The following is a 26718-nucleotide window of genomic DNA, read 5'->3' on the forward strand; positions in this document are numbered from 1 at the left end:
TGGATTACAAATAGTTTTATAAATCAATATAATATTTTTTAAATGAATCTCTTCCTGGGTTTTGTTGTTCTAAATTCCCTGGTCTTGTTTCTACAGTGGAACTGATGCATTTTTCTACTTTTATTTCCAAATGTTTGAAGAACACTGTGCATACACAGTCTACTGCAGTTACCAGTTATCTCAGTTCATTTGGATTTTTCCTCATATCTTTTCCCATCAACGTGCATGCATATTTTGATAAACACTGCAAAAAAGCAATCGTGATGTAATAGTTATACCAAGATTCTTTTGGTGTGGTGTTTTCAGAATGTGTTTTTGCATCAATACAACACCACACCAAAAGAATCCTGACGTGATTCGAACATACTCTTTTTTGCAAAGCATTGTCAATGGGTGTGCACGTGCATCCATAACAGAAAAGAAAAAAATGAAGCCTCCAATCCCAAAATTAAATTTAGAAACGAATTAAGAAGAAGAAAAAACACAGTGCATAGTAAAATCGTGGAAACATAAGAGAACAGAACCTTCATCCCTGTTTCAGACTCATCAGGTGACTGGATCTTAGGAAGCAAGCATTGTCTCAAGTTGAGAATCATCCAACAAGGGTTTTATAGGTCAAAACAGCCTGGACTGCTACATTTGTCTCTACCCAGCTGGTTTCCACCCCCACCACTGTTGCTACAAATGCAGAATGACAAACACAAGGGGAAAAAATGCTAATATGCCTGGTGGTGTTGACTTAAACAAATCAGGCACGTCACTCATTTAAAAACTCAGCTGCCATCCCGCATTTCGTCCCATTTCACCCAGATTTTGATAGCGTTCGCCGGAGACTTTCTTTCTGCCTGGCTGGCTTTTTTTCAAATAGAAGTGAAATGCTAAAGACATATTTATCTAAAAGCTTTAGAGGAGTACGCTTGGCTGGAGATATGCTAGGTGCCTCTTCCAAGGCTCTTATTTCTAAGCTGATGAATCAAAAAATAATATATGTATGATTTCCCCCCTACCTCCCCCCCTTTCCTCTTCAGAAGTCAGGTTTGTTTACAGCAACTTAATAAACGTGCAAGATAGAGAACGCTCTTCAGAAAGGGAATGCTGATGATAAAAAATAATTAACCTTGAAAATAAATATTTCGCCCTCTCTTTCACAAACCCTGTGAAATCCTGAACAGTTAGATGGGGGCAGGGAGTGAGAATGACTAGCGTCGGCCTTAGGTGGGAAAAACTTGTGAGTTAGTTGTCTGATCATTGTTTATTCTCTAATGCATCTACTGAGGCGGCTTTTAGAACAGGAAGAATCTTTTTCGGGGGAAGGAAGACAAGTTATTTAACTATGGGTGAGCTAATCAGTGTGGTGTAGTGGTTAGAGTGTCAGGCTAGGATCTGGGAAACCTTAGATTAGATTCAATTAGATTCCCGTTCTGTCATAGAAGCTCACTGCATAACCTTGAGTCAGTCACGCTCTCTCAGCCTAATCTACCTGACAGAATTGTTATTGTGACAATACAACTGAGGAAGGGAGAACAGAACAGATTTGGGAAAACAGTGGGGTACAAATACCTACATAAGTGTTTAAAAGCCCTTTCTTTCCTTGCCCTTTTCTCATTGAAAACATGCCTCCCCGCAAGCTGATTTTACCTCAGCTGAGAAAAATTTACTCCCCCTCCCAGCAGTTCTAAAAATCACTCGGGAGTGTCATTTTTCAGTAGGAACTGGCTCGGGGAGGTAAGAGTTTAAAAGCCCTCCCTTGTCTGTACTATTTGCCACCTCTCCAAACAGCAACAGTGAATGCATTTGAAAAAGAAAGAAAAAGTCCATCAAAATCATCACAGGAGTCACCGCAACACAGTGTTTCACCCTTGGGCACACTTGAAGCTAAAGCTGTCCCTGCTTGGGCTTAGATTCACGTGGAGGTGGGCATCTTCTGTCTATGTTGCAAATATGGCTGCCAATTCTGAGGTGGGAAATTCTTGAAGATTTGGGGGTGGAGCCTGGGGAGAGCAAGATTTGGGGAGGGACCCCAGCATGGTATAATGTCATAGAGTCCACCATTCCCCAAAGCTGCCATATTCTCCCTGTAGCCTGGAGATCATTTATAATTCTGGGTCATCACCAAAATGATTGGCCACTGATGGAACCACTGAGGGAGGTCTGGGGGACAGATGACCAGGCTGAATCGTAAAGTCTTCTGCTCTTTACTTTCCTCCTTAGAATCCCTTAGTTTGCTTGGACTGCTTTACTTTGCCAAGCGGTATACAGGCTTCCTACAGTAAACAAATGGCTCATGAAAAGTGCTGTTCACAGGACCACCGTAGTGCTTACTGCCTTCCCCAATGGCTAAAGGCCCAGTACCTTTCTCTAGGCAGCTGGTGGTTTGGGTTGTGCCGACACCGGACACTGAGGCCAAAAAGCTTGCGGGCGGTGCGCTGGATCTTCTGGCGTTGGGCCTCCATGGAGCTCTGCAGGATTTTGTAGCGGTTCTGAAGATCCCAGTCATTCCCCCAGTGCTGGTGGATGCTCCCGATGGTCAGGAAATGGTTGTTAGGTAGCCTTTTCATGAAAGATTTGAATTCATCTGTGGAAACACACACAAAAGCAAAGAAGAGACATTCTTGGTTAGGAGCAGGGCTCATTTTGAGGGGGAACGTGCAGGAACGCAGTTCCAGTAGTTCCCCAAAGAGGTCACATGTCAGATGGCCCCACCCACCTGACTCTCAGCCATTTTGAGCCTGTTTTGGCCTGGGTTGGGACCAAAATGGCTATCAGGCCTTGGATGGGTGGTGGATCACTCTTCCGCTCAGCAGCGGCCCAATCCTGACCCTTTGGGCCATTTTTAGCCCCTTTTTGTCATTTTGGGCCCAATTTCAGCCCTGAATGGCCAGGATTGTGTCCAAAACAGCCAGGATAGGTGATGTAAGGGGGTATGGTGTATGCAAATCAGTTATGCTAATGACACATTCCTGGTGATGTCAAGGGGTGTGGCATATGCAAATCAGTTATGCTAATGAATTCCTCCAGCTCTTTTTCTACGAAATGACTCCTGGTTAGGAGATATTTCAGGTTTTTTTTTTTTAAAAAACCCTTTCTTTCAAACTTTATAAACCTGAAAACCTTTTACCAGACATTTACCAGAATTTTCCAGGTCTTTGTAAGCCTCTGTCCAAGACTTTGCCATGTTGGCCAATGTGTATTCCATGATTTGAATGTCAGTGATGGGACAGTTGCATTGTGGGAATTCTTCTGCACACTGGCAACCACATTGGCTATCTCGGCATATGTATTCTCCCTCTCCGTTGCACATGATGTAACTCAATGCCGACTGCACAAATTTCTCTTGTAAATACTGAGGGAAGATGACCTGGAGACCTAGAAATAAGTAAATAGAAATAAGTAAATAGACATAAGTATTGTACAGTTTTTAAAACATTTTTTTAAAAGAAACTGTTTCATTAGCAACTTGAGAAGGTGATAAGAGGAATTGTAATTCTACAGTGAGATTTCTTCTCTAGGAGTCATAACCAAGGAATTGAGGGCACGAGCAACGAAGGGTTGCACAGCATGGATGCTGTCGAGCTGAAAACCTCATCACATCTGTCAGTTAATATAAGGTTATGCCATGAGGCACTGTGGTACAAAGCCCCAGAAAGCACACATTAGAATGTCAAATGGGAACAGATATAAAGAGAGAGTTTCTGACTTAAATGCTCTCCATTCTCATTCACAGAAACTCTGGCAATTCAGGACATACAAAGGTATCCTTCAACCTTTGGCTCGGGAAGAAGAGCCAAAGCTCACTATCAAAGCCAGTGGACATTTCGACATCTCGTGCCAGCAAATTCTAGACTTTAGATCTACATCACTGTATGATCAAGTCCTTTCTCCCACTTGCCTTGAAAAAGTTCTGGGTTCCTGTCTGGGCAACATGTCAACCTAAGAAGAGCACTGCTGGATCAGAACAAAACTTAGTCACGTCCAGAATCTAAGAGTGTCCAACCAGATGGCCATGGAAACTCGCAAACAGTAAATGGAGTCCAACACCTCTCCTGGTGTTGCATTCCACCAATGGCTATACAGAGGTACACTGCCCCTGAATGTGGAAATTCCATTGAACCAGCATGGCTGGTGGCCCTAGAGAGACCTCTCCTCAATGGATCTGTCTGTTTCCCTTTTAAAGCCACCTAAGCCTTCAACCACACCATGTGGCACCAAATTCCATGAGTTAATTCTACACTGTGTGATAAAGTCCTTTCTTTCCCCTGTCTCCAATTGACTGCCAATCAGTTTCATTGGATGGCTCCCAGTTCTAGAGCAAAGAGAGAGAAAAAAGTCTGCTTTCTCTCAGCTCAGCATCAATACATTTTACAGCCCTATAAACTGTATAAACCTTTACATTTTTTATGAATAAACGACTTCCAGCACAGCTCATCTGTCTCTTTTGCACCCTCCTGCTCATTGTAGGTAAAGATTGTGTCTAGGTGGGCATTCTTTGGGAAACTGACTGGAACTGAAGTTGCCAGAGTATGCCTACTACAAGCGATGCTTGACACGGATTCTTCAAGTGTCGGGTTACACAATTTTACCTGGGAAATGTAGGTTTAAAAGAGCCCCTAAGGATTGCTGTGAGGAAGATGGTTGAAAATACAAGCAAAATTAGGCTTGAAGCATTTTTCTAGTGTATTTTGGGGGCACAAGCCTTTAGTCTCATGATCCCCCCAGGTGGAACCTTCCAGGTCTCCCCCCACCCCAGACACGTACTCTGGGTGGAATTGTAAAGTTCCTCTCCTCAGCTATCTCACAATTCTTCTTTTAAGACCTGGCAGATTAAAGGGGGGAGGGGCTAAAGTCTTGTGCCTATTAATTACACTAGAAAAATGCTTCAAATTTAATTTTGCTTGCATTTTCAACTGTCTTCTCCACAGTGATCTGGAGGGGGGAGGGTAAAAACTACAGTTCCCAGGTAAAATTGCATAACTCAACACTTGAAGAACACATGTCAGATGTCATTTGTAGTTTAGCTCATAGATAGACATGGGCACGAATAGCATTACGAACAAAACCCACGAACAGCCCAATCTGCTGTTCGCGAACAAGCTGTTCGTGAGGGCCCATCCTAAACGAACAGGTGGTTGTTGCAAGCCTCGTTCGTTGCCTTCGGCAGCTGTTTGTCAAGCCAGACAGTCTGGCACCTCCAATCAATCCCTTTGGCAACGAGAGGCAGGGACTGAACTTTGTCTAAACTCTTTCTGGCTTTCCTTCTGGATTTAACCCTTCAAAGTACTTCCAGCAGAGAGTCCCGTTTTTGCCACTGTGAAGAGAAAATGACAGCCGACGGGGAGACTCGTGGATCATGCCTTTCCTGGGGTACAATCTCTCTGAAACTTGGGGGGTCTTCATGGGACAGTGAGGATTATGCCCCCTGCAATTTTGGTGGGTATTGGACATTGGGAAGGTCAGTTGGTAACCCCTCAAAGTAGCTGCCAGCAGACACTGCTGTTTTTGCCAGGACAGGGCCTTTTAAACTATCAGCTGGTGGGGGGAATCCCCACCTGCCGCCGGCCCGCTGAGAGTTTAAAGGGATCTTTAAAGGGCCAGGTAAGTGGGTTTGAGGGGAGGCTAAGTGGGGGGTTGGGGGGGGTTCTGGCCCCCACAAACAACAAACAACGAACATGTCTGGGAACAGTTCACGTTCATCCATGTTTGTTGTTCGTTGTTCGTGGATGGCAACGAATGACAAACAGGGTGTTTAGGGGGGTTTTCCCATTCTTGCCCATGTCTACTCATAGATACACAGATGAGCTTATGATGCACTTTTGTATACCAGTGTACAAAATCACTTATGAAGCGGCTCTGCCATTGTTTTACCCTGGAGTGAATCATTGTTAGTTTAATAATGTATGCCCTACCCAGTGTATTTTTATCATGGGCCAAGAGAACAGACGGTGATTTTTTCAAAGTCAATGTGAAAAGCCTGTATCTGCTTCTTCTTCTACATCACAGCATGCATTTGTGGCTAGCAAAAACAGGTAACTAAGGAGGTTGGAACTGTTACCTAAATTGGTCTCCTTGTGAGTAAGAGAATTGTGGGGGAATTAGCAAGCAAGGAAGATGTCTATGTGAGAGGTCAGTAACTACGGGATCTTTTCCATCAATTTTTACGGAGTCCCTTCCAATTATAGCAAATGAGACTAGTGCTTAAAGTCAAAGAGCAAACTTATTGAAAGAGGAAAATGCATGCACATACACATAGAGTGAATAGCAAAAACGGTTATACACACAGAGAGTCCTAGGAAACTAGGCAGGTTGGGATAGAGTGAGGGAGGGCAAAGTATATCTACCTATCCTGAAGAGTAGTCCAGTCCACGGGGGAAGAGGGCAGCTTCAAACGCTAGCATTTTCGGCCAGGAGAGCAAGAGGCTTAGGGCAAACCTCAAGGGAACAGTGCTTTGGATCCAGTAAGCGTGTACTAAGAGAGAGTCTTAGGGAAGAGACCCTAAGGGAGCAGTGTCCTAGAAGCTGGGGTCCTGGAAGCGTGCACAATTTGAATGGGGCCAGGGCACTACTCTTATGGAGTAAAATGTGCCCTGAGGTGGGATAGCCCACCTAGCTGTTAGAACGAAGACTCCAACGGTCAGTTCCTGGGAGTAACAAAAAGTTTGATTACCTTGACTGGTAGCTGCAGGGGCGTGTAAAAGAGAATGCAAACCTTGTCCCAGCTCTGCACAAAAGGGCAGTTTGTTAATGAAGTCCACCGGAGCCAAGTTGATGAATTTAGTTGGGGATTGTACCTTCTCAGGAATGAATGATAAATACTTATGAATGCTAGTTGATTTTCTCCTCAATCATGGGCAGGAGATCTCATCACGGAAGGAGGGAAAGGAATGTGTAAAGTGGGATGACTGCGAGACCTTTGTTGCTCTGGATTCTTTTAGGGGCTGCAAAGACTGCAAAACTAATCACTGCTGATCTCTCTGCATTTGCATGTGGCATTCCATTCATGCCTGGATCTCCTGGGTGGGACTCAGCAACTGAAATCCCCCTTGCAGGCCAAACTGCCATTTTAATCCAGGGTCATGTGATTTTTGATATCACAGGCAGCCATATTAAATGGCTATTAAAGATGGTAGAGGCTGGGCTGACTACTTACAGGAACAATAGAAATAAATAATAAAGTCTTTGTGCCGAAACACGTCTGGTTTTGTAGACATGACAATTAGTTGTACTATTATACCTGTATATTAATGATTTTACTTTATGTATATACAAGGTTTTAATACATATATGTACAATCATATGATGCTTTTATTCTATGTATTCCTATTAAACTTTATGCCAGTGTTTTTAATTTGTATTTTCAGTTATTTTCAACAATTTGAAAAATATATTTATTTCTGTTGTTCCAACCTCCTTGGTTACCCTTGGTTTGCAGGGTTGTTGTTTTTCACTCTCCCTTTTTGTTGTCCTTGCCAGCTTGCAAAAACAGAACAACGTATGCACAGAAAGTGCGTGTCATTCTATAATCTCCTGTGTTGCACTCAAGTCTGTGGCTTTCTATCAGACAGCCCCAGGCCCCACAGGATTCACAGCTGTTTCTTCCTACCTGGTAAGTTCTGCTTGTCAGACTCGGTCAGTTTCTGATGCGCACAAGGACAGCGCAAGCATGGAACATGGGGGGAGCAAGCTCTTCTCGAGCACCCCAGCCTTGTTGTCTTTCCCTTGTCATCATGGTCTGGGATTTCAGGCCGACAGATAAGGGAATTTAAAGCTTGAATGGAACCGTCGAACTGCGGCATAATGAAGGCATGCAGGTCAATTGCCCATCTGTTTGTGCGACTGAGGTTCTGGATTGTGGTTATCTAATGCTGACAGCTCAGCAGAGTGGAAGGGAAAGGAAGAAAAAAATGCACCGAGGAACACTGTGTGCCAAGAGGACAAGAACATTGTTTTCTCCCCTCCAATCACCAATGCAATCCTCCCAAGGACTCAGCCTGAACTGGAAGGGATGCGTTGATGATTTGGAGGGTGGGTAAAGGCTTCCTTGGGCACCCCATCATAGTCTGAGTCAGAGATGCAGGACAGCAGCAAGGACTGGGAGAGGCGATAGACCTATTAGTGCCTTGAAGAAAGCAGGTCACTTTCTTTTGAGGCTGCCATGTCCAGATTAGAACTTCCTGCCTGACGGCTGTGAATCACCCAGTTTTGTCTGACCTAGTTCTCAAGCAAGCAGGGAGCAGTGGCAGCTGTCAGACGTGATAAACTCAACTTTGCTGTTGATAGGGGGGAAATGTTTGGAACACAGAAGGAAGAGAAAATGTGTGGCAGCAGCAGTTTCAGGGTTATGACTTCTTTTTTTTTTGGTAAAAGAGAAGTGTCCAGCCCTTATAGACTATGGACTCATTTGAGGAGTTCAAAGTTAGCAATGTGGAGGGATTCCTACTAGAAGCCAGGCTGGAATAGCAGCTAAGAGAGCCAGTTTGGTGTAGTGGATAAGAAGAGCACGGGATTCTAATCTGGGGAGCTGGGTTTGATTCCCCACTCCTCCACTTGAAGCCAGCTGGGTGACCTTAAGTCAGTCACAGCTTCTAGGAGCTCTCTCAGCCCCACCCACCTCACAAGGTATTTGTTGTTGTGGGGATAATAATGATATACTTTGTAAACCACTCTGAGTGGGTGTTAAGTCATCCTGAAGGGTGCTATATAAATCAAATGTTGTTATTATTAAAGTGTTGGAATTTGAACAATAAGACGTGGCTTACAATAGGGCAGAGACTTGGCCATAAAGCTCACTGGGTAAGGGCCAAACTACAAGTGACAACAGCCACGGCTCCATCCTGTGGCCACCAATGCATTTTAAAAATTGTTTCAAAGTTGTTTAAAAATTGCCATGGGCCTGAATCTGGATCACATGCACAGCATGGAGGCCCCAGGAGCTTGTTTCCCCCCTGACTTTTCAGTGTCAAAATACACACCCCATTGCTGTATTGGCACCTGAAAAGGAAGGTGTGAGAGGGGCAGCCATACAACATGTGCAATCTGGTTCAGGGTCCAATGGCAATTTTTAAAGGTTTACGGATGCATTTAAAATGGTACCGCTGGCCACAGGATGGACCTACAGCGGCTGCCACTTGAAATTTGGCCCTAACTCTTAGCATAATCTACATCATGGGGTTCTTAAGAGGATTAAATAGAGGGAGGAAACTCTAAATATCCTGCTCTGAGTTCATAGGAGGGAGAGTAAGACAGAAATGTGAGCCATGCAAGCGTAAATCCACACAATGTATTTGGGTGTATATGACAGGTATGGATCTAGGGATGCGAGTGACATTCCATGGACATAGTTTCAGGTGAGTAGCGATGTTGGCATCTGCTGAAAGGAGCTTGATTCTCAGAAGCTTCTACCCTTGTTGGTCTTTAAGGTGCTACTGAACTCGAATCTTGGTCTAAGTTACATCTCATTATATATAAACAATGTCACTACTATTAAGGAAGAGTGGCAAAAACTGTCATTTATCACAGGAATTTGTGCCCGTCAATGGTTCATTAGCAAGATGAACCTGCTCCTGTTTTCCAAATGAAATTGTTGCATTAGGGATCCTCAATTACATTTTTTTTGTTTCCAGATTTTGTACAGAGCATGATATGTGTGCAGTTTGCCATAGCTTTCAGTTCTTTCTGTCTATGTGCATCTTTCTCACTTTCTGTATTACAGATGTACACATGCACATTGATAAAACACTGTAAAAAAGCAAGCTGGATGAGATCGTAAATACACTTGTCTCAAGATTCCTTTTTGTGTGTTGTTTCATTGGTGCATTTTGGCAAACACTGCCCAAACAGAACCTTGATACAATTGTATGTACAGTAGGATTCTTAAGAGAAAATCTCTTAATTCCTCTTTATCTAGTTTCTCCCTGAATTTCAGAAACTTGTTTCTTTTCCTTTTTTTTTTTTAGAAATCTGGAGTCAGTTTCTAATCAATTCCTTTTCAATCAAAGAACAATTCAAAGAGAGGAGGAGCAGGAAGGGAGATTCTGCAAAAATTCAGAATTTCACTTTGTAGATGCTCAGAGGCAGGCAGGGTCTTTCCCAGCCTATCTATGCATCAGGGTCATATACCCTGGTGTATAACAAAATGACTTCAAGGGCTGAAGTTACAAAAGGGCACCTTGATTTCTCTTTGAGGAGAAATGAACGAGATATCCTGCTCTTATGGAGGAAAAAAGAGTATAAGAGGAATCAATGGCTGTTTCTAAAAAAGTGGATTTTGGAAAAATGAAATTTGCCACCACATTACAACCCTAATGTACAGTCACATCCAAGTTTTATTAAAAATAAATTCCCCCAATGCATACACGTGCATCAACAACCTAGAACTGGGGGATTGCTGTAAAGCTGGGGAGAAGCTGGAAGGTGCATGGATGCACCACATCCACGGTGCATGTGGAAGGTAGGAGGCAAACTTCACTGCTGAACTAAAGGAATGTGAGTGGCCCCTACTAGATCCAGAAGACATGGGTTTAAATCCCCCCTCAGTTGTGAAGCCCACTGGGTGACCTTGGGCCAGTCAATCTCTCTTAGCATAAACTACTGCACAGGAATGTGGTGGAGTCCAATGGGAGGGACTTCACCACATATATGTACACTACCCCTGAGTGCCTTGGGGGAAAGGCAGTTTAAAAAGCAATAGATAAAAGATGCTCAGGTAGGGGAACAGAACAGCCTTCTTTTAATAAAACTAAGTGACCTTTAAAGCAATGTCTCAGCATTCTCTTTCTCTCTCCCCAATCTAGAAGGCGGCTCTTGGAATAATTAGCTAAGATCTTTGCCTTTCCTCTCCAGCTGCTTCGCAAGGCCTCATTAAGAATTATTCACAGGGCTGCAGGTAATGGATCGTGACTTAGTCTCCTCTGATCTGATTAGCAGCTGTGTGCAAGCCACTGCCGAGAATTTGCAATTGGCTGTGGCTCGAAGGCCTGTTTAGGGAAAAGAGCAGCATCTCTGTGGCACCAGACTTGCCAAACACCCCTGTCTCTGTTGTCCTCAGTTGACCAAGGGCAGCCAGCCCAGGATATGACCGGGAGCAGAGCAAAGATGGATTTGGTGCCACCATGCCCATAACCAGATGAAGAAGCACTAGGCCTGGACATTGTACTGCAAGATCTACATTTGCTTCTTCTTTGTTTCTGAGTGCAGTTGAACTGGTGATGTTAAACAGGGGACTGATTACATGTGGACTGAGGGAAACCTGAATCCAACATATGATTGCACTCACTTTCAAAACGGTGGGGGCTGGGTGAGCTCACAAGCGCACATGGAGACAGGAGCAGCTTCATCAGTCCCTAGGATTGCCAGTCCTCTGCTGGGGGCAGGGGATCCCCACTCCCACTCCCCTCTCCCCACCCCCTGCCCCCACTTACCTAGCCAGTGGCCAGATTTGGCCCAAATTGGGCCACTGTGCAGTGCAGCAGTGCTTCCACGCTCCGCAGCGGCCTGATTTGGCCCCTGTGGAGCACGGGAATGCTTCCAGGATGACCTGAGTGATAATGTCACTTCCCGGAAGTGACATCATTGCACAGGCTGGGAGCATGTGCATGCTTTGTGCGCATGCACCGCAGCACCAGAGAGGTAAGTGCCAGGTCTCCCACCTCCTGCCAGGAGGGTAAGGGGTCCTGGCAACCTTATCAGTCCCTGCTTTCCACCCAGTGTACTTTTGCAGATAGAAGAGAGCAGACGGAAGCAAGTTGTTGGTCTTAATGCCAGAAACATGTATCTGCTCAGGATGTAAGATGAACAGCCTGTCCTTGGGTTGCCAGTCTCCAGGTGAGGCCTGGAGATCTCCCAGAATTACAACTGCTTTCCTGGCCACAGAGATTACCTCCTCTGGAGAAAATGGTTGCTTTGGAGGGTGGATTCTATGGCATTACAACCTCCTGAGGTCCAGGCCCTCCCCAAACACTACCCCCCAAAATCTCCAGGTATTTCCCCACCAAAGCTGGCAACTATAGCCTGCCCCCCAGACCCACCTCACATTTAGCACATCTGTAATCAGATCCTTGGTTTTAGCACCTTCTCCTCTGCATGCGACCGAGGTGCTCAAGTGCATTGATAAAACACTGCAAAAAAATAATCTTGATGTGACTGTATGGAGCTCCTGTGTGCAGGAGTGGTTAGAGAGTAGCATTAGGATCTGTTCAAATCCCCACGCTGTTATGAAGCAAGCACAGTGACCTTGCACAGCCTCTTTCTCTCTTTCACCCTAACTCCACAAGTTTGTTTCATAATAAAAGGGAGGAAAAGGAGAACTATATATGCTGTGCTCTGAGCATCCTGCAGGCAGTATAGGATAACTAATGTACCATATAGATAGCATATTTCCCTAATTATGTTCCTTTATAGTACCAGAATTATAATTCGATTCCTTCATAATTCCGGTTGAATGGGAAGAATGCCTAACAGTAATTCCAGAGTCAGTGCATGTGTGCATTGACAAAATACTGCAGAACACATTTTATCAATGCAAACAAGCTTATCAGTAATGCAAAGGAGAAAAAGATGCAAATAAACTGACAGAACAAAAAGCTGGGACAAAGTTTGTCGTCTCCAGTTCTGGAATTAGTGTTAGAAATTCTCAAGGGTAAGTGCACACGAACATGAGTAAAACACCACAATGAAAGAAACTTGGTAAGATCTCATGTGTGTTTCACAACAGAATGGACCTTTTACAGTGTTTTAGCAATATATGCATATATTTTGTTAAAGCAGAAGAGGAAAACCCTTTGTGAATGCAAACACACAACCTGTAAGTTCTGCCCAAAATGCTGGGCTTTGAAGTTGCATTCCAGCCTTAACATAAAGTTCCTGCTGCACTGACCACTTGAGATTCACAATCTGTTTTGATTTTGGAAAAGACATCAAAACCAGGCCTAATAACTTGACTTGATACTGATTTTCACTTCCTTAAGGACTAGAAACATGTTTCTAAAAGTAGATTAGCTTCTCTGGTCTTTATCTTGTCCTTCAGACCCAGCTCTGAGCTTTTGATGACAGAATTGCAAACACCCAAAGCCATTTCTTGAAAATGATGCAGGTGTGATAAGAGTGGAGACAATATGGAATCAACAGGACACTATGGAGAGAAGAGCATAGGGGACAGGTCTCCAGCTATAGTTGGAGACTTCCAGACATTGGCCCCTGTTCCCTGATATCACTTCAGAAGCCAGTGGGGGCAAATGAGGGGAGGGCGCTCACCAGTGGCATACCACATCTGATGTTACTTCTGCTGCAAAACTGGAAGTAATGTCCTTGTGTCAGGTTAACATTCTAGGATTCACTCTGTGGTTGAGTTTGGGGCAAATCCGACAGCATCACCCCAGTGTGATGATGTCACTTCCAGTTTCACAGCAGAACTGATGTCACATGTTGGAGCAATGCCAAGGCATTTTTGACCTCCAGGTTCCCAGCTGCAGCAAGAAGAGAAACAGATGCCAGTTCGACTTTCATTTTCTTCCCTTCTGAAATAACAGCTCTCTCTCTCTCTCCTTACCTTGCAAATGGAGTTTGCTCTCAGTGCTTTGCAGAAGGACGGAACTCACAGAGTCCAGATTGTCATAACTGTTACAGCCCAAAGGGCCTGTCCGAGTTTCTGTTACCTAGGGTGGGCAAGAGATCAAAGTAAAGCAAAATCATTTAATGCAGCCAGCAACTTCTGCCAATAAACTAAAGCCCTAAGTGGTCTTGGACCTGAAGGACAATTTCATCCCATACAAACTTGCCTGGCAACTTAGGTCATATTCTGAAGCACTTCTCAGTGTGTCCTCACCATATGAAGTAATGTGGGTGGCTTCCAGAGACAGAGCCTTCTCTGTAGTGGCATCTTGTAGTACAAGAACACCTTCCCAATGGTTATCTGCCTGGTGCCTGAAGCTTTAAGTGCTAGGTTTAAAATTCTTGTTCAACTCAAGCGTATCGATATTTTTTTACATAACCTCCACCCCCCTGAGGAGGTGCCTATTTTGGGATGCTTAGTTTAAAGAGAAGGCCAAATTTTTGGAAGTTTTGTGGTTCAATTCAAATCCCCCCATTTTGATTTTATTTCTCCCTTACAAAAATGAATTTGTAAGTTCTCCATTCTTGCACCACTTTCTCTTAATGCACTTTTAAACCATATTTTTTCATCAATCTTGTATCAGATAAAACATTCAAAAAGAATAATCACTGACAATAACAAACAAAAGGAATCAAAGCCAACAACACTACAAAATCAGGAAGAAAATAATCTTTTAAATAAAGATAAGGCCAAAAAGAGATCTTGATCTAGGACAAATTCTAACAGGTTTAAAAGGGCATGAAAAAGCAACCCAGTGACTCTAGTCACTACTAGACATGGGCACGGACGGAAAATAAAACCCAAACAAGCTGTTCGTTGTTCGTTGCCATCCAGGGGGGATGGTGGGGGGAATCCCCCTGCCATCAGCTGGCCAGCGGCAGGGGGATTTCCCCCCTGCTGCCGGCCAGCTGATAGTTTAAAGGGCTCTTTCCTGCCATGTGCAAGGGGCAGTGCCCTTTAAACACCCCACAAACTGACCTTCCCAATGTCCAATACCCACCAAATTTGCAGGGGACATAGTCCTCACTGTCCTCCAAAGACCCTCCAAGTTTCAGAGAGATTACACCCCGGGAAAGGCATGATGCATAGGTCATCCACCCCTTTGTTGTCATTTTCTCTTCACAGTGGCAAAAACTAGCTCTCTGCTGGAAGCTAATTTGAGGGGTTACAAAAGTGACCTTCCCAATGTCCAATACCCACCAAATTTGCAGGGGACATAGTCCTCACTGTCCTCTGAAGACCCTCCAAGTTTCAGAGAGATTGCACCCCAGGAAAGGCATGATGCATGGGTCTCCCCCTTTGTTATCATTTTCTCTTCACAGTGGCAAAAACGGGACTCTCTGCTGGAAGTACTTTGAAGGGTTAAAGCCAGAAGGAAAGCCAGAAGGAGTTCAGACAGAGTTCAGTCCCTGCCATTGCCAGGGGAATTGTTTGAAAGGCCCCAGACTGTCTGGCTTGACGAATGGCTGACGAAGGCAACTAATGAGGCTTGCAATGACCACTTGTTCATTTAGAATGGAGCTTCACGAACAGCTTGTTTGCGAACAGACAGATGGGCTGTTCGTGGGATTTTTCCGTTTGTAATGCTGTTCGTGCCCATGTCTAGTCACTACTACCACAGAAGAGACAATTACAATTTGACTTTTCAAACTGTAAACCTTTTCAAGTTCTATTCTTGCAATTTGATTCAAGGGTTTTGCCATCTGGGTTTGCCCCAAAGGTTCCTTCTGTCCTGGGCCGTTTCCAGAAGGCTTACCTGCCTCCGGAACATCACACCATGTTGTGGGGAAAATGCGAAATATCGCGTTTTCTTGCGCAAGTTTTGTGCGACGTCGCGCAAAGCTCGTGCAAGAAAACACGATATTTCGCGTTTTCCCCGCAACATGGTGCAACGTTCCGGAGGCAGGTAAGCCGTCTGGAAACGGCCCTGATTCAGTTGGATCAGTTGTCTACTGGAACCAGTGTGATATGTGATAATATAATGATTGTGTGCTATGTTAATACCTATAAATTCCCTTCACTGCATGTGACCCGTTACAGTGCTACACAAGCAAAAATACATGACCATGCCTCCAAGGAGCAGTCAATCTGGGAGACCCAGTGTGGGGTAGGAGCAAAAGTGACAGACTAAGATCTGGCCAACTGAGGTTCAGTACACCGTTCTACCATGGGCGCTTGCTGAGTGACCTTGTGCCGGTCACATACTTTCAGCCTAAGCAACCTCACAGGGTTGTTGTGAGGACAAAATGGAGGAGAAGAGAATAATGTAAGCTGCTTTCGGTCCTCACTGGAGAGGAAGACAGAATATAAGAGAAGTAAAATAAAAATAAAATTCTATCTACACTTTTATCTTCTCATTCTCTGCTGAGCTCAGAGGAGCAGACAGTGTTATATTATTATTTCCAGAAATAAAGTATCCACATTTTAAATGCAATATACTTGTATTTTTTTTAAAAAAAAAATTGAAATCAACATTTGTGCATACTAAATAATATTGCGCCAATATTTTGCTAGGATGTTTGGCATCAGAACGGATTTCAGTGCCAGTATATTTGTTGGACATAAACATGGGAGATCTAGGTTCCAATCCCCTTTAAGCCATGAAAATACAGATGCTACTAAATTTTGCAGTCCTGCTACTTGGACGCGGAATTCTCCACTTTGGTTTTTTTTTTGCTTTTTGCTTGCACGAATAAAATCTGAGTCATTATTTTTGTCCCATTTTCTCATGCCAGAATTCCCCCCACTGCAATTTTTAATGTTATTTTTGCATCAGTTGCATATAAAGGATGTAAAAATAGCACTGAGTTGCCGTAAAGAAAACCAGAAATTTGGGAACACCAGCAATGAAATGGGTGAAAAGTGAAACAGTGGCCTGGCTATTTAATGTACAGAGAAAGTCACACTGGCTCACTGAGGGCCACTGGATATCAGAAGCAAGCAGAGACAAGCCCCAGTAGGTCTGCTGGGGCCACCCAACTCATACCTGGTCAGCAGCACCAAGAGCTATCAACAACTGATTCCCATTATTGGTACTGTTGGCCAGATCTGGACCCTGCAGTGTCGACCTGCGGCCCCAAAGGATCTACACAGTCTGGTTTGTTCCTGTGCCATTTTAATTTCCTAATGTGCCCTGGAAGAAAAGGCTCACTGCTTTAACTTATGAGCACAAAAACAAACCAAAAAGGGTATGCTTTTACATCCCTTTATGAAATTCCCTGGATAATCTGGGCCAATTACTATCTCCTAGGCTTAACTGACTCTCAGATAGGGTTGTCAAATCTGGGTTGGGAAATTCCTGGATATTTGGGGTTGCCGCCTGGGGAGGACAGGGTTTGGGGAGAAGAAAGAATTCTGCAGAGTATAAATAATATCACAGAGGTCACCCTCCAAAGCAGCCATTTTTTCCAGGGGAACTGATCTTTGTAGTCTGGAGATCATTTGTAATTTCAGAAGACCTCCAGGCCCCACTTTGAGGTTAGCAACTCTACTCCCATGGCTGTTGTGAGTGTAGGGTTTCCAGGTCTCCTTACCCTCCTGGAGGGAGGATCCAGAGCTCACTTTTTTGTTGTTTCTCATACGCACACTTTACAGCATGCAAAGTGTGGGAGCGCTCCTGGGGTAGTATGATGATGTCACTCTCAGGAGTGTCATTGTCCCGCCCCGGGAGTGGACCCGGGAGGCCTGTTTCCCACTTCCCACCTCCCCCTGCTGGCCAGGTGAGTGGTGGCAGGGGGTGGATGGTGGGAGCGGGGAATCTCCCATCCCCTCCAGGGGACCTGGGATCCCTATGTGAGTGTAATGTGCAGTCAACAGGTACACCATCTTGATTCTCAAATAGTGACAATCATAGCTGATCCTAATTTTCAGGAAGTGAACTGGAAAAAAATGTGCTAACCTATAACAGGTGCATGCTAATATGTGCTTTCCGGACTATAGGAATCAGCATGTTTTGACATTAGAAGTTCTAACCTTTTCCAGCTGAGCATGGAACGGAATCATGTGTCTTTGGCTTTTGCTATTTCACCCTCAAATTCTTACTCGCTACTACAAGGTGGAGGCATCATGGCCCAGTGACAGAGCATTTGCTTTAGCAGCCATGGTTCCATTTCTGGTATTTCCAGTGAAAAGATCTAAGGTGGCAGGACTGGGAAAAGATCTCCAGGTAGAACAGGCAAAACCTGGTTCAATGGGCTAATTCAGCAGGGTAACTTCACAGGTTCATGCGCTGCACTGATTACTCGGCTGAACGCAGAAGCATCAAAGCTCAGAGGTAAAACAGACGCTTTGCTTGCCAAGGTCTTGGGTTTAAGAGTTTCTAGCAGCAGGGCTGGAAAATGCCTATATCTCCCCCAGGCCACAGCCTGTCAGAATAAATAACTTAAGAGGGACCAGTGGCAGCTTTATATATGAAACATGGCTGAAACGCATCTAGTTTTCCTCCAGCAAACATCAGAGGGGTTTAGAAGGATCTATCAGGAGAAAGGCAAGATTCTCAGTCTTTGCAAAGAAAGCATCTCGAGCTATTGACTCCAGTGTGATCACGGAGGCCAAACCTTTTATTTCGGGCAGGAGAAATTACCAGCTGTGATAACTTCAATGGTCAATGGCTGAATGAATGTTCTTCATTTCCCCCCCCCCTCCTCCAGCAATGGCAGACCGCTTTCCAGAAAAGAAGTGGCTTTTGTTTGGGAGTCTTTTTTCACTTCCTTTGTCCCTCCCCCTCCTCCCCATGCCTAGCTTGGTGTCCCCAGCCACTTCAAGCTGGATGCCTTTTGTCCATGGTGTATTATTGCAACTTGTCACTCATGCACCTGAGAATCAATGAAAAGAATTCCAAGTAAAGCCCCAGCACAAAAGGCTCCATGGGAACACGTGTGCCATTGAACAAGCACCTCTGTCAGTACAAAGGGGATCCTCTTCACCTTGTTCCAGTCATGCAAGGGCTGCTTGCCATCCTGTTCTGCAGTGCCCCCAGGGTGCCCATCACTCTTTCCTGTCATGTCTGTTGTGTATCCTCAACAGTCAGATAAAAACGGGCACACCTGCTTTTGGTTAATTGGTAAGCCATGAACGTATGAATGTGCCTTCTACTAAGCCAGGCGTACCAATCTGTCTAGCTGAGCTTTGTTTACTTTGAATGGCAGCAACTCCCCAGCATTTCAGGCCGAGATCTTTCCCAACTAGAGATGTAAAATGTCCAGAAATTTTGAAGTCATGAGGAAAAATATGTTTTTTCAGCAGTCTTTCAGGAAGAAAAAAAAACCAGATTTTTTGGGGGTAATTGAAATACATGCAATATTTACTTTCCTATCAAACTAAAATCTTTTTAAACTTATTAACTTAGCAAATAAACTTGTAGCATTGGTATTTTTATGGATTTTAAAAATATAAATATCTTCATTTGCAAGTATGCTCAGTAGTTGAGAAAAAGGTGCAAACTGCTATATCCTCTGCTACCACAGAACATGGTTTTAATTTCTGCTACTTGAAGGGTAGGTGGGTAGAGCTGAAGGTAGGAAACAAATTCTGTAGTAAGCAAAAGAAAGCACATTATTTGGGCAGAAACTCTCATAGAGTCACAATCGGTAGGACTGCCACCATGTTTGGATGTTAAGCTAAACTTTTTAATATTAAAAACACTAAACTCTTAATGCATCATGAAACACATCATAGCATATTAATCGTTACCCAAATTATTTACATTTAAACATTTTTTCCCCCAATCCTCCCCAAAATTTCCATTGGAAAAGTCCTCAGACTTTTTCATACTGTATATTTGGAATGAGTGAAATGCTTTATAGGACAAGGTTTTTCTCACGCATAAAGAAAAAAAATCATGGGAGACTTTCTTCAGTGCTACTCCATTTCCCCCGCATTGGAAAAACTGGGCAGGGGTGGGGGAGGGGAGGAAGGCAACAGCGAAAAGTGAAACCCATCCCCCCATGTTTTCCTCTGAACTCTAACATCTCTTTTTCCTGCACTTGAGATCCATTCACTGGAGATGTCAAGGGCTAATCCTAGGACCTTCTGCATGTAAAACGCGCACTCCACCAGTGAACGATGGTCCTCTCCAGATATGTGAATGTATGAATATGTGTGTGTGTGTGTGTCTATGGAGTCGAATTACTGGTCCATCAAACCCAATTCTCGGACTCACTGATAGTTTTGCCAACCCCCAGGTGGGCTTGGGGCTTGAAGATATCCCAGAATTACAACTGATCTTCAGACTGCAGAGCTCAGTTCCACTGGAGAAATCGGATGCTTTGCAGAGTAGACTGAATAGCATTGTACCTTGTTGAGCTCCCTCCCCTCCTCAAACTCCACCCGCCCCAGCTCTATCCCCCAAATGTCCAGCAGTTTCCCAACCCTACTCACAGAGTCCTCTTGAACCCATGCATGCAAAGCATATGCTTTATTGTTGAGCCATGCACCTCCTAGAAACTAACCAGCAACAAAGGGAGGTACCTACTCAAAATCAACAGCTAGAAAGTGAAAACGCACGAGTAGGAAGCAATTGCTAATTAACAAACTCAAGAAGTTTGTTAAGAGGCATGTATTAAATACAGAATATTATCTTCATATATAGTCAAAATTTCTCACATAGGCTGATTCCGCACATGTTAGATAATGCACTTTCAAGGCACTTTAGCAATTGTTTGGAAGTGGATTTTTTGTTTCACGCACGAAAAATTCAGTTCCAAATGATCTTTAAAGAGGATTGGAAGTGCATTATCCAACGTGTGCGGAATCAGCCATAGTCAACATAATAATGGAAGGTAAATTTCAAACAATTCTAGTATCATGATGGTGCAGCACAAATACAGTCAGGAAGAACATCCCACAGGTAAGCTTCCATAAAAGATTACAAAGTAAGTTGTAAAAAAGTCCTTTCAATAATTTTTCAGGTGGAGCAGATGAAAGCCAAAGGCATGTCAAGTTGCCCTACACACAGCACCGGCTTGACTGTGGTGTTTCATCAGATTACTTCATCAGGGGCGAAAGAATATCCACCATACTTAGAAACTAAGCTGGGCTGTTTCCACATGGCTTACCTTCCCTCGGAACGACACGGAACATAGCGCAAAAAACACGGAAGATCACATTTTCTCGCGCAAGATTTGTGCGATGTCGATCTTCTGCGGTTTTTGCGTGATGTTCTGGGTCGTTCCAAGGGAAGGTAAGCCACGTGGAAACAGCCCTGGAATCATCACACATGAATCTGCCTTAGTCAGAACATTGGTTCATTGAGCACAGTATTGGTCCAGAAGCTATCTGGGCAGTGAAAGCTCATCTTAACACTTTCTACTTGAGATCTTTTAACTTCAGATACCAACGATGAACAGAGCCATCCTAGGAAGAGTTGTTCCCTTCTAGATTCATTGTTAATAGGTTTAGAAGGATGGAAGTCTGTTTAGGATTGTGCGCTAATCTATTCTAGACTGTTCTGCATCCAAGGCGGTTTTCTACTACTGGGCAGATTATCTTGGCAACATATGAAGCTGTCTCATTCATTCATTCATTCATTCTCAACATTTATATGCCACCTTTCCAACCAAATTGGTTCCCCAAGGCAATGAACAACAGACATTAGTAGATTGAAAACGTTAAAATAGTATTGAAAATAAAAATGTATATAAATATTTAACAATAAAAAAAAAACAATCAGACATGCAGACATAACCACAGAGGAGGTCCAATAAGAATTTACTGGGGAATACCATAGGAAGCAGATATGTCTTCACCTGCTAGCAGAAGACAGAGGGAGACAGATGAACATCTCTGGGGAGGGAGTTTCAAAATTTTGGTGCCACAACAGAGAAGGCCCTTTCTTGGGTTGCCACCCATTTAACCTTGGATGGCAAGGGCACTCGAAACAAAACCTCCAAAGTGGACAGGCATGTTCATGTAGAAGAAGTTAGTTATACCAAGTCAGACCATCACTTCATCTATCTACAGAGGTACTGCATTCTTTAATGGACATAACCTCTCCACAATCTCAGGAAAATAATTTGTTCCAACTATGCCCTGAGACCCTTTAACTGGAAGTGCCAACAGGGATCACCATAAAGGATAAAGCAAGTTCTCCACCACTGGCCCAAAGCCTCTCCCCCACCTCAAGACTGCTGGAACCCAACAACCTAGAGACTGCTTGCCTAAAGCTCTCCCAAGTGAGCTGTTCCAGATTGTAGTTGAAGATTTACCTTGATTGCTCCAGTGGAGATTTGGATCTCATGGAGACGCCTCATGGTTCCATCCCGGTCCACGAAATAGGAGGAGGCAAGCTGGTGAAGAGACTCTACGCTCTGGGTAGCGTTGCCTGACTTTCGGTCAAGTCGGCTTTTGTCCATATACATGGTCAAAGCCTCCTCTCCTAGAATGGAAAGGGGAGGGAGGGAAAGCATCACCACATTGGAATCATTACTGACTGTTCAAGTATAGAAATCAGGAGCAGGGATAAGAGACTGAAAAGCACCCAAGATACAACTCTCAGGGCCAAGCTACAAGTGACGAATGACACTTGAACGGCAAGTGTATTTCTCCCTGTTCACTTGCGCTCCACTCAATCCACTTGCCATTCAAGTGTCATTTGTCACTTGTAGCTTGGCCCTCAGATCACAGCTGGCCTATTTAATCCTGCCAATTACTTGACATATTTTTCAGGAGTACGAGGACCCAGAACTGATGGGATAATGCATGGGATTTAGAAAAATGGATGGAATCCTGAAGGCACCTGAACTTTGCTTTAAAAGACAATTTCAGGTGGGTAGCCATCTTTGTCTGCAGTAGAAGGGTCAAGTAGGGTCTTAAAAACCAACAAAATTTCCAGGCAATAAGTTTGCGAGAGTCATAGCTCTCTGAGATATCTGATGAAGGAAGCTTTGACTTTCAAAAGCTTATACCATGGAAATGTTGTTGGTCTTTAAGGTGACTAGATTTGAATCTTGCACTATCAAAAGGCATGTTTCTAACTTGTATGGAATCATTTAGGTTTAGTGTCTGAAAAGCGCTCTACAACCTAGAGCAGCATCTTAGCCCCCGCCGTTCATTATGTTTCCATAGTTGTTTTCTTGCCACTGTTCTGCTCTTTGACACATGGACATTTTCAATGTTCTTCAATGCACATATACACTTAAAACAAACTTAGAAGGCTGGTCAATATTATGTGCATTCTCTCCAATTCTCCCAATTTACCAGGGACAGACCCTAAATTTTGTTTCTCCTAAACACTGTCACTCTTTTACCTTCTTATTTTGGGGGGTGATCTTGGGAAGCTAAATGTATGAATGAATGAATCTTAACTCCAGCAAATACATTTGTAAAGGAAAGTGTACATGTACAGAGACAAAATGGCAAGGTCTCGTTTCCATCTTCCTCTGTAACCATTTATCCAAGATAGCAAACTTCACAGAATGTGTTTGACTTATATAATAAGAGCAACCAAAACATCCCATGAGGTGTATGGTGATGTTATAGGGTTGGTGTTTGAGGGTGTCATGGTGATCCCACACTTAAGAACAATCATAATGGTACTACTTCCACACACCACTAGAAATGGTATCACATGGTATCTCTGAATGGGTACCCTGACATGGCTTTAAAGAAATGGCCTATCCACTACGTACAATAAAATGCAACAAAATGGTGACTAACTATGCACTAAACATAAAATGTAGTCGAGCTGTTTATAATACTCAGAAATTTTAAGTTTGATTATAGTTCCAGGATACAAGAATAGAAACAAAGAAATATAGAAACAAAGTTAATTAAAAGCAGTCCTAAACAAAAAAATCTTCGGCTGACCCCCAAAGATCAACAGGGAGGGGGTCAGACATACCTCCCTGAGGATACTGTTCCATAAAGGCCCATACTTGTGTACATTAGTTGATGCAATAGTCTGGAGAGCCTCTAGGGTTGCCAGCACCAGAACAAGAAATTCCTGTTGATTTGAAGGTGAAGCCTGGGAGGGAAGGGTTTGGGGGAAGGGAGGGACCTCAGTCAGGTAGAATCCCATAGAGTCCACCCTCCAAAGCCTCCATTTTCTCCAGCACAACTGATCTGTGTAGTCTGAAGACAGTTATAATTCTGGGAGGTCTCCAGACCCCACCTGGAGGTTGGCAGATCCTCGTTCATTTAGCACAGTAATTACCACAAACCAAGAAGTCTTACAAGAAATCCTCAAGAGTGTGGCTTAGCTAGGGTTAGGGCTGCCAGATCCCCATATCTTCCTGGCAGGGGTATTGGTGCTACTTACTGGCACAGAGATCTTTGGAGTGGGGCCAATTCTTTTAGAACTGGCACCCACAAAGCACAGGAGCACTTGTTGCAAAGCAGAATGACATCATTCCAGGAAGTGATGTCATCGCTCCCCATTGGGACTACACCTGTAGCGTGCTTGCGCAGGTTGCCTGCTGGTGTCAGGTAATCACTGGGTGGCTTGTAACCTCTCATTGTTTGCCACCTATTGGCAGGCAATCTGGCAAACCACCAGGAGATTGTCTGCCACCAGCAGGCACCTGGGAACTCTGGTTAGAGTGCAACAGCTGGCAACCAGCAGGGGTCCAGGACAGCAGGGAAATGGGGGAAGGGTCACCAGTAGGTGAAAGTATTACATCACTTCTATGGGAAACTTGGAAGTTATGTCACACCTCTCTAGGAATCACCAGAAAAAAGCAAGAGTCCAGTAGCCCCTGTAAGACTTACAAAATTTGTGGTAGGGTATGAGCTTCTGTGAGCCACAGCTCACTTCTTCAGATAGAAATAATCAGAAACTCTGTGATAAATAGATCCAGAGGAGTTAGCCGTGTTAGTCTGTAGTAGCAAAATCAAAAAGAGTCCAGTAGCACCTTTAAGACTAACCAATTAGACTAACCAATTTTATTTGATTGTAGCATAAGCTTTCGAGAATCAAGTTCTCTTCATCAGATGCATCTGATGAAGAGAACTTGATTCTCGAAAGCTTATGCTACAATAAAATAAAATTGGTTAGTCTTAAAAGTGCTACTGGACTCTTTTTGATTCTGTGATAAATGATTCCTAGAGCAATGTGATGTCAAATCCAGGTTTTCCCTGGAAGCGACCTAACATCATTGCCTGATAGCATGTTTTTGTTTTTCTCCTGACAACTGCTGGAGTGCCAATGGGCAACAGGAGCTGGGCCTGGAGGTCTCTCACTCCCAGTGAGCAAACAGGAAGCCTAGGATTCACGGATTGCCTAAGATGGCCACCAGCTGTCCTGAGGCTCTGAGAGCAAGTCCAAAACCTCATTCTGAGGGTGAAAGCCTGAGGCCTAGTAATCCTAACAAGGATGTTCCATCTCATACAATTAATCTGTTGGTTTTTTAAAAAAAGATTTTTCCATACAGCAGGCAGAGAAATGCCTTCAGCAATGTGAAATGGTGGGTGAGGCAGCTATCTTGCTATAAGAGTACAAATATTAGGAGCACTCAAGAAGGCCCCTGTGAAATGCCAGAGGGTAGAACGTTGAAGCGGGTTGACATAAAGCTGCAGAGCTCCATACAGAAGGTCTATTTTTTTTTATCCAATTCAGAGCTCAGCCTCTTAGTCAGTATGTGACACCAGTGATTGCATTACATGTGAACTGATGGCCCGATCACACATCACAGGATCCTTAAGTTACATTGTTCCATATGGTGGCAGCTGTTAGCTCTTGGAAAGCTGTTCACATACACAAGGATGTTGCCAAAGCAGTCAGGGTTAGACATGGGCACCAAAAAAATTTAATGAACCAGCGGTTCATGGTTCGGTGCCGCCAACGAACATGAACTAGCGAACCACAATGAACTTTTCCCGCTGACAAACCAGTTTGAAGTTCGTGGTTCGTGGGCATCAGAATGGCCCCCGTTGGACTTAAGAGAGCCCATATTCACAGGGAGTGTTTAGCAGTCTCTCCTCCAGCCAGCACCCAATCTTGGTCAAGATTGCAATAGGGATCTTGGAGTTATACCCTCTCCAATCCAAGGCCCCTAGGAAACTCCTATTCGATACAATTAGAGTCACCAGTTGACATTGGCCCAGTGTATAAGGAGTTGGCCATCAGAACTGCCTATCAGGGTTTGCAGATTGGAGTGCCCATGGCTACAGAACACCTCCCTTCCCCCTCCCTCCCCCCAGGTGTCTTCTCACATGTAACCAATTGTAAACAATTTGCAGCTCCATGGTTGGAAGGAAGACCTGCCAATCAAGGTAAGCTGGGCTTTGATTCAGGTTTCCAGGGCGAAAGAAGGAGTGCAGACAGAGTTCAGGCATTCCCTCTGCTCCGTTTCCAAGGGAACTGATTGATGGTGCCTGACTGTCTGGCTTCACGAACCATGGGCGAACACAATGAACTGGGCTTCCAACGAATGCTGGTTTGTTGGCCATGGACCCTCACGAACTGCCAGTTCGTGAACAGACGATCAGGAGGTTCCTGGGTTTTTTTTGGTTCGTAATGCGATTCATGCCAATGTCTAGACAGGGTCTTTTCTTCACACATCTGTACCAAAAAGTTTACACTGGGGAAAGCACTGCCTGAATCGTGTGGTGAATAATACTGCCTTAAAATCATAATAAATAACAGTGCTAGTCTACTTTTAAAATGTCTTGTGTCTTATTTCAAAGAGGCTGGAAACTTCATATTGTCTATTCAATCAATCAGTTTAATTTTCTTTTGCTTTAGCCTGGAGCCATAACAAAAATTGTAGTCTGTAACAGAAAACAAAGTAAAAAAAAAATCACATCTCCAAATTCTAGTACAAAAAGCCTTAGGATTTATCCAGTTAACAATCAAGGACATAGAGTCCATTAAATTTCTGTCATCTTTTGCAGCTTCCCAAAGAAACCTGTTGTCTATATAACACACCCGATGTCATTAGAAAGAAAAATGAAGTACTTCTGACCGGTAATCTCTACCTTTAGCCAAACATTTACAGAAATTGGTGCTAAAAAAAAAATTCACCTGTTCTTCAGCATCAGCAAACATACGTGAACAGTACCTTAAAGCATAAGGTACATTGCAATATGCTTTCTAGAAGGCATTAGGCAAAATACAAGAATGGTAAGATCACTCTTCACCATAGTGCTAGAGATAGTGGACATTTGGTTTTCAAAACCAT

At 43.9% G+C, this 26718-nt stretch overlaps 1 protein-coding gene across 1 annotated transcript in view; it reads right to left on the reverse strand.

Annotated features, from left to right (window-relative positions):
* The window catches only part of BRINP1 (BMP/retinoic acid inducible neural specific 1), a 126727-nt gene that overhangs the window by 14608 nt on the left and 85401 nt on the right, over positions 1-26718 (reverse strand). Inside the window, exons 3-6 of the mRNA XM_054998258.1 lie at positions 21808-21977; positions 13541-13646; positions 3130-3366; positions 2353-2575 (exon numbers count right to left, since the gene is read on the reverse strand). Coding sequence (XP_054854233.1) covers positions 2353-2575; positions 3130-3366; positions 13541-13646; positions 21808-21977 — 736 coding nt within the window. The remainder of the gene's footprint in view (positions 1-2352; positions 2576-3129; positions 3367-13540; positions 13647-21807; positions 21978-26718) is intronic.

Source organism: Eublepharis macularius, chromosome 14, assembly GCF_028583425.1.
Source record: "Eublepharis macularius isolate TG4126 chromosome 14, MPM_Emac_v1.0, whole genome shotgun sequence".
NCBI lineage: Eukaryota > Metazoa > Chordata > Lepidosauria > Squamata > Eublepharidae > Eublepharis > Eublepharis macularius.